At 33.0% G+C, this 8,828-nt stretch overlaps 2 protein-coding genes across 3 annotated transcripts; one reads left to right on the top strand and one right to left on the bottom strand.

Moving 5' to 3' along the window:
• LOC109326053 (non-classical arabinogalactan protein 30-like) lies at positions 2,589–3,319 on the top strand. The gene has a single exon (XM_019558698.1). It carries the CDS (start codon positions 2,633–2,635, stop codon positions 3,155–3,157), a length of 525 nt encoding a protein of 174 aa, XP_019414243.1. The 5' UTR covers positions 2,589–2,632; the 3' UTR covers positions 3,158–3,319.
• On the bottom strand, positions 3,485–7,638 carry LOC109326052 (probable inactive serine/threonine-protein kinase bub1). Of its 2 annotated transcripts, none has more exons than XM_019558697.1 (5): positions 7,475–7,638; positions 7,238–7,382; positions 6,952–7,109; positions 4,755–4,839; positions 3,485–4,647 (listed from the first exon to the last, which is right to left on the bottom strand). In XM_019558697.1, exons 1-5 carry the CDS (start codon positions 7,558–7,560, stop codon positions 3,658–3,660), a joined length of 1,464 nt encoding a protein of 487 aa, XP_019414242.1. In that variant the 5' UTR covers positions 7,561–7,638; the 3' UTR covers positions 3,485–3,657. The 2 variants fall into 2 exon arrangements, with proteins under 2 accessions (XP_019414242.1, XP_019414241.1); XM_019558696.1 differs by having other exon boundaries at positions 3,485–4,650; positions 7,475–7,625.

The raw sequence follows: 8,828 nt of genomic DNA, 5'->3' as shown, positions 1-8,828 counted from the left end.
GTTTAATTATGGTTTATGGAAATGGAATTTACTTAACAAAAAGGTATCATTAATTTTATAGATTTAATATATATATACTGACAGTGTAAGTGTTTTTTAAGCTGTCAACAAATTATTCATCATTCATAAGTTAATCATCATTGACTTTCAAACAAAAGAAATACAAATCAATGATGGACGATATGTTGACAATATAAAAAACTTTATACTGACAGTGCGTAGATTTTAAACTCTTTATTTTATTTGTTTAGTCAATTTATTTGGTGAACTAATGATTTTTACTTATGCTTCTTATCATGCTTTACAAGATTAATCTCTTATTTATAAGTGGAAGGATAATTTGTGAGAAAAAGTATGTTATCAAATATTTTTCAATGTGTTGTATTATTTAATAATACCACACTTTGTTAGGAGCAACAAATAGTTTAATAACCATATCTATGTTAACTTTTATTTTATTTTTATTTATAAGCAAATGTTAATAGGTTAATTATTTATTCCATTTATATTTATTCAAAGCAATAGGAATAGAAAGAAGGTAAGGGGTGTTGAATGGCAAAGTTGAAGTTTTATAATTATTGAGGATAAAAGTCAACGTCTTCCAAAGGGCTTGTTAATCACATAATTAATAAATGGATTGTTAATCAAATAATTAATAAATGAATTGTTAATCATATAATTGATAAAAGTCAAAGTCTTCCAAAGTTGTGTTTGTTAGAAAGGATAAAATGAATGGGATCAATATTATTTCATAATTTTAACTAACTTTAAGTTTAGTTAAGATTTTAACATCTGTTAATATTACTGTAAACTTTTTACACAGTTAATAAGTATTAATATATGTTGATTGATAAATAATAAGCTAACAATGTAAAACACTTTTACATTATTCCTAAATATTAAACTTTTTAGTTAATTATATAATGCAGTTGACATGTTACATACATTTTTTTTGGGTACATTGCAGTTAGCATGTTGAAAATAAACAAGTAATATAATTATTAAATGTTTACGTTGACCATATTAAAAAATTACTTTCAAATTATTCATTCAGAACGTTTACAATTTGCTATTATATTTAGACTACGACTTAAGTGTTCTTATAAATTATATACAATTAAGACTTTTTTTGTGTGGATTGAGACTTTAATTTTATGCTTCTTAATTCTTGGTGTTTTGCAATAAAGATGTATAAAAGCCGATAACTATATTAAATTTTTTTTGTATTATTAAGAGTAGTCTTTCACCTTTTTTAAGTAAGGAATTAATTACTTTTAGAATACGTGGATGTCCCTCCCAACAAGTATTGTTCTCAAGAATCGAACCCTTAACCACGTTTCGAGGTACCGATAACTATTTTAATTGTGTTAAATTAACCTTTCTTTAATGAGTACAGAGATAGAGGAAATGGAACACAACAGAATAAAGTGTTAAATTCCATTCCATTTCATCATTTCAATCCTAAATTGAAGGGATAAAATTTTGAATATTCCGAGAAAAAAATACATTCTATTCTATTATACAACTATGTTTTAGTTAATTTTCTCTCTATATAATTATTCATCCCCAATAAAGAAGATTCAACTTTAGTCCATTAGACATTAGTTCAAAAGAAAAACACTAACACTATCAAGTATGTACATAAATTAGCACCAAATTATTCTAGCTTAATTAAGCTCAACCTCTGAAAATGATTGTCAAAATAAGTTTCACATCATCAACCAACATACATTTTTTCGGGAGCACATCTGTAATCTCATTCAGTGTGTCACACTGTGTACCAGTGATTCTGATTGGTTGAAAGAATATATTTAAGTTAAAAAATTTACAATTAAATATTGTTCTAATCAATCGTAAACAATGACACATGGACACTCTTGAGACAGAAGATGTTATCCCCATCTTTCCATACACAAGACAATAACTCGTCATGCCATGCTTAGATATAGTTTCTTAGCAATGGCATGAAGATATTTTAGTTGTACATAACAAAACTAAAATTTACAAATTTTGAAGAGTATGGAACTATAGATTTGAACTTATCTAAGATCTCCAATGTTGAAAGGTATGAAAAAAGAAAGTAATCATCCTTATATAATTGCCCCTAACTAACACAAAATACTATAGTTTATAATATTATACTAACAGGGAACAACTCGCGTCAGAACAATACGCTATTATGAGAAACGAAAACAATTAATATGGACCATTGAATATTGCTTGAACTGTCAAAATCAAAAGATAGATACATATGACTATCATGTGATCAATAACTAACTTTTAATCCTAATCATGATTTATTGTAAGGTCCAAATTGATTGTTTTTACAGTTTTTATATGAGAATTGTTCTCTGAGTCGTTCCGTATACCTATACTATTTTCCTTATAAGGAAAGAAAAAGGGTATGGTTCTTGTTTTTATTCCTTACCTTATAACATGAAATTTGTACATGGCAAAAAAGGTGGCCTTCATGACTTAAAAGTATGAAATTTAATGTTAGTATAGTGGAAGGCACGTTGATATGCATTATCAACTATATATATTAAGCTATATCAAAGGTTTCTTGAAATGCAAGCAATACCTCTTGTCAGTGAAATCTTTCTAGTTTCTACACTCTTCACCCTTCAAGAAAATGGCTATCAGAAACTTCAGTATCCTTTCTCTCCTTCTACTCATAGTGGCATTCCCTTACACAAAAGCAAGTGAAAATGTTACACATGCAATAGAGAAGAAACTCGAGGTTGTGGTTGAAGCTAAAGTGTATTGCCAGAACTGTGAACACTTCGGAACCTGGTCTTTGACCGGAGCCAAGCCAATACCTTCAGCTAAAGTAAGTGTTACCTGCAAAAACCATAAGGGTCAAGTTAGCTTCTATAAGGTGTATGAGACAGATAAAAGTGGTTACCTATATGCACCACTTGAAGGGTTCAGGTTGCAGCATTATATACTTGATCATCCGCTACATTCTTGTTATGTGAAACCTGTTTGGTCTCCTCTTGAAAGTTGCAGCCTTCTCTCGAATGTAAATTATGGTCTCAACGGGGCGAAACTTCGGTACGAGGACAAGGTATTGCGTGGAAGCAGATACGAGGCTGTCATATATGCTGCTGGTCCTCTGGCTTTTCGTCCATCTGGTTGCACACAGACTCACACCTAAATTTACCATTGCTACAAACAACTACTATTGACCAAGCACTCATGACTTTGTTGTTGTTATTGATGTTACTGTCTTTGGTTTTTTTCCACTATAAAATCTGAAATTGTTTCCTTTTTTTGGTACTTCTCTGTGATAAAAAGTAATGATATTCTCATTCTTTTCGCATACCTATTTTTACACTTGACTATTTGACTATTGACTAAAGGACTTTTGCTTTGGAAAAAACAATGGATCAAAGATAGATAGTTATGGTTTAGGTATAAAATATGACATGATTAAAAAAAGTGGTGAGATGAATGTTTCTGATAGACTAATTTCTATGTTACAGAGGGTAATTTACTCTTTTTATTCATGGATTTTTGAATGTCCTAGCTTCAATTTTCAAAAGCACAGAAAGTTTCTTAGAACAAGGATAACAGAAAACTCAAATTTAGAACCTTACAAAATCAAATGCAGTTCTGCTTTCAAATTAAACTCAGCATTTCGCGATGACCTTGTTACTAAAAATCCAATGGCATATTAAACATCTTGTTTATGTCATCCATGGCTTCCTTCGTGACAAAAGTTGGCTCAAATAAATCAGATTCCTTTGACTTCTTCCCTTGCAATTTCGGTGGTGGTGGTGGTGGTAGACATGCTTGATTCTCACAGTCATCATCAGCAAGGATCGAAAACCCACCAAAGTCCTTCCCACTATTGCTCTCTGGGGCTGTCTCTTGCTTCCTTGATCTTTTTCTCCTAACAAAATCTATCGGCTTCCCAAACATGTTATTTATGTCATCCATAGCTTCCTTCATGTTGACTGTGGGCTCTACTAAACCATGGTGACAAACATTCTCCACCTCTGGCTCATTCGAAATTGCGGAGCCAACAAATCTACGAACGACTGTATCCTCTCTAAACAACCTTGAATTACGGGAGTTTTCTGCATCCTTATCATTATATTTTTTAGAAGGTATATCCTTGGGTTGGGTGAAGATAAAGCCACTTCTTTGTGAAGATGGTGGAAGAGAATCTTCAGACAAATTCACATTTACATCACTGGTCTCAGAATGTCCGTCATCATCAATATATATCTGGAGTGATTCTTGGCGAGGTTTGAATCCAGTATCCACGTTTTCATCAACAAAGATTTCAAATCCGTTCTGTGTACTACAATCCACCTTTGAATGGTTTTTATGTGATTTTCTGGCTACGGGAACAGTCTCTAATGGTGCCCGGAACATGCTATTGATAACATTCATAGCCTCCTTCATATTTATCGTGGGATCTACCAGTCCATGATGGCAGGCATCTTCTGTTTCAGACTTTCCAACAATGGCAGTGTCAACAAATTTGACTACAACCGTATTATCGCCACAGACTCTCTTGCCCTCATCCGTTTTAGTCTTTACATTGTGTTTATCATTAGCTACGTTGCTTCCCTCGGTTTTGGTGTGAATCGGTATGCTCTTTGTAGACAGAGGCTTCCTGGTAGCTCTAACCTCCTCCTGCTGAAGTAGATCCTTCTAAAATTAGCTAACATAATACCAATAACAACAATAGCAAAGAGATGATAAAACAACACAGATTAACAAAAAGAAAATCGAGTCACTACCTGGTTTCTCTTGTTATTCTTTCGTTCCATGCGTTGAAGAAATTGTTCATATGATTTCTGCAATTCATCCATAGGTTCTGCGAGGCTGACAGACAGTAGAATCATGGTAAACACGACTATCGAAGTTTTGGGCAAAAGAAGCATTTCATTCCATTTAAAGTGCAAAATAGTTAATTGTTTTGCCAGTCTCCAAATTTGAAAATACAGAGAAAAAATACTGATAAATTGATGCATGCACCTAGTTTCAAGCATAATATAAATAGAATGTTAGTTTTCTGTTCCCAATTCACTGAAAACAAACATAAAACACTTGACTAAAATTGAATGGGATGCATGATCCAATCAAAAGATCTCATGATTAAGCTGAAATGAAAAATAATAATAGATGCTGCATGGTTTATTTTCTATTTTTATTTTCAGTTTAATTGTTTCCATCAATAATTATAAAGATATCACCTTATTGTCATTTTTTGTGTTCTGTTTTCAAGAAAGTGTAAAAACATTAAGAGAGGTTGTTTGTTTTGGCACTTGACAGTCATCATGGAACCATATTAATATTTGTTTGTGCTGAAGGTAGAACAATTTTTGTGGATACTGAGTTTACATTTTACAAAGGCTACATTACTAATAATTAGAGATGGCAAAACGGACCGCCCGGCCCGTTTAGCCCACGCCCGCAAATGCCCACAAAAATTTAAGCGGGTGGGGGCATGCCTGCATTGATTTAACGGACAAAATTCAATGTCCTGCCTGTTTTAAAACGGGCTAACGGGCTTGCAGGTGGCCCGCGAACATTGTTGAATAATTAAAAAATAAAAATTCATATAATAAATGAAATAAAATTAAATAAAGTAGTTGAAGATAAAAAAAATAACAAATTTTTTTATATTTTATATAAAGTTTAACAAATCACATTAGATTACAATTGTTTTAGGGATTAAAAATCACATCACGTCGTAACTTATTTAAAATTTTCTTACTTTTTCCTTGTTTATGTGCCGCCCGCATGCCCAACGGAAATGCCCGCGAACTTGGCGGGCAAAACTGAGTCGGGCGAAACGGGCAAATGGACAAATTTTGTATGCCCTGCCCGCAAAAATATGCGGGCGCACCCGAGGACAATGCACGTTTTTCCATGTATACTAATAATTGGTTTTTTATTACATCACCACTACTAGACAAGAGATGATTAGAAATTAATGCATCAGGGAGAAAGTTAGAGTAGCTCCTATTACTGAGGAAAAAGTAGAATCACAACTAAGGTGGTTTATATATGTGTGGAGGAGACTAGTAGAAGCCCTCGTAAGGAGAGTACATCAAATGGAGTTAGTTCATTTCCTCAAAAAAGAGTGAGGCCAAGAAAACCCTAGGTAAAACGATTAAGAAAGACTTAGAAATTAGTTATTTGTCAATGAGCATGATTTATGATTAGAGCATTATGGTGTCTTTTGATCGATGTAGTCAATCTCACCTAATAGGATTAAGGCTTGGTTGTTGTTGTACCACTACTCAATACAAGACTGGATCCTGTCAATTTTTTTCTTCTTGTAGAGTCAAATACAAAGGTTCAATAACAACAACCAAGTCTTAATCCACTAGATAGGGTCAGTTACACAGGTAGAACAACTCCATCATAAACAATGTCCATAACTACAAATCTATTTGTTTCTACCTCTCTTTCACAACTGTTGGATGACCCATTAGTAAAATCTATGTCCAGTCCATGTGATCGTATGATGATACTAAAATTATAATTTGTGTCAAGCGTTATTAAAATCATAACGTTAATTAAACTGCATATCAACGAAATTATACATGCATGTATAATATATTAACATTAATGTCGAAAAATCAATAAAAACCAATATTTTTTTATTTCCATTAAAAAATTATTTTTAAATACAAACCAGCCGGTATGATCAGCACGGTTCAATTGAAAACCAGTCAGTATGGCCGGTACGATTCAATTGAAAACCAGCTAGTATGACCAGTTTTGGCCGATATGATTGCATGACTGGTATAATTATTGTACCGTACCGATATTAAAACCGGTTTAAGAAACTCTAATTTGTTTTGATCTTTCTCTCCTTCAGTTTACCACATTACAAGAAAAAACACATCACAAGGTCCATTCCAACTCAACACAACAATCAAACCAAGAGATGATTATTACATCAAATTAAAGTAATAAACTTACTTTTTCACTCCCAAATGATACATTTTCTCAGCCTCATCATATTTCTTTCTCTTCTCATAGTAAAGAGCATATGCCTGATAAAATTGACACCGTTTTGTCCCAATATGACTAACCTCCATTGTTCTCAAAAGCGCAATTGGATCATCCACATAATCCATCTACGAATCAAAGACCCAAAAACAAAAAATCACTAACCCTTCCATTTCACCACAAAATTAACACCAAAAAACTAAACTTTAATGAAAAATAACCTAACCCCATTTCTTAAAAGGATAAAGGGTGTTACCAATTGAAGCCAAACACGAAGATAACGCATGTCATTTCGGTAACGTCGATCTACCTCGAAGGTGTGGGTGCATTGACGCAAAAATTTGGGTAGATTTTTTTTTAGGGTTTGAGAAGAGAGAGTATCCTTCATCTTTCGAATCCCTCTGTAAAATGAATCAGTGATTGAATATAGAAATCTGAAGTGTTGAGTGAGTGAGAGAGAGAGAGAGAGAGAGAGAGAAAAGTAGAAGCATACCGGAGCCAAGGAAGAAGAGGGTCTTTTCCAGTGTAGCTTTTGATGTCGGAAATTAACGAAGGTAAGAGTTCTTCGTCGTTGGCCATATCGGAATTGAATCTGTCACGGCGGAGACGGCGGTGGTTGTGGTGGTGCGGTGGCGTCACTTGATGGATTCTGATTAATTTGAATTTGAGTTTGAGCGGCTTAACTAGAAGCTTATTTAGATGCTACTTTCTTTTTATCAACGTTATTTTTTGGGGATTGTTATTGGGCTGGGCCAATTATAGCTTGAAAGTGATTGTTTTAAAAAATATGTCATTTCATGTGTTACTTGTTATTGTTTTGATTAATTAAAAAAATATATATTTAAATTAAATGTTTTTGTGACCAACTATAACACATAGCACATAAAATGATACAATTTGTGGGAAAGAATACGTATTCCCTCTATGAATCGTGTATACTTCATGTTGTGCAACTTAATCAATTAAAATAATTTTTATAACCTAAATAGTTAATCACTTATTAACTTGTTGCTGTTAAAAGAGAAAAAACTAATACATATTTGTGAGAAATGAGTAAAGTAGGGGTGAGTAAGACCTGACTTTACATATTCATCTAGTATGGTCCTATTATATCGGGCTTGAATAGGTCAAGTCTCATCGGGTCTAGGGTCGGGTTCAGGTTCAAAGATTAGACCTAGACAATATTTAGGATTGGGTAAGGACCAAGCACGACTCGTCACTCACTCTTCATGTTTGTATGTGTCTCTATTCAAATGTGTACAAGGTAATGTCACTTTTTTTGTCGAAAGTAGTATTGATTCTCTAATATTTCATCATATATATATGATTAATAATATATATATCATTTTATATGTCAAATTACATATTCATACTAATAAACAATATTGAGAAGACTTTATCTAAATTGTGTATGTATTATATTGAATCAGGTAAAAGGTCGGATACAGGTTTAAAGATTGACTCGGTCGATATATAGGGTCGGGTTAACTTCGGGTCTAGAGCCATGTCTGATTTCAAAAAAATGACTCGACCAATATTTAAGGTCAAGTAAAGACAAACTGTAATCTGGCCCATGCTCAGCCCTAGAGCAAAAGATTACCTCTTTCTTAATTTGTTGTTGAATCGTGTCTTTGAACTAGGTAGAAGTATGGATAAGCCACTTAAGAAAATGTAAAATACAACTAATACATTTTTGGTGTGGCTTCCTGGTTTTATTTTTGCAAGATTGTTCTCATTAATCGATAAAACACCAATTTTCCAACTAATATGTGTCTAAGGTGTATCTTTTATGGGAGGTACTTTTTAGGTATATAAAAGTTCCAAAATTGATGGCAAGATCAATACTA

This window comes from Lupinus angustifolius, chromosome LG14, assembly GCF_001865875.1.
Source record: "Lupinus angustifolius cultivar Tanjil chromosome LG14, LupAngTanjil_v1.0, whole genome shotgun sequence".
Lineage (NCBI taxonomy): Eukaryota > Viridiplantae > Streptophyta > Magnoliopsida > Fabales > Fabaceae > Lupinus > Lupinus angustifolius.
This window is presented reverse-complemented; position numbering and strand designations above follow the sequence as displayed.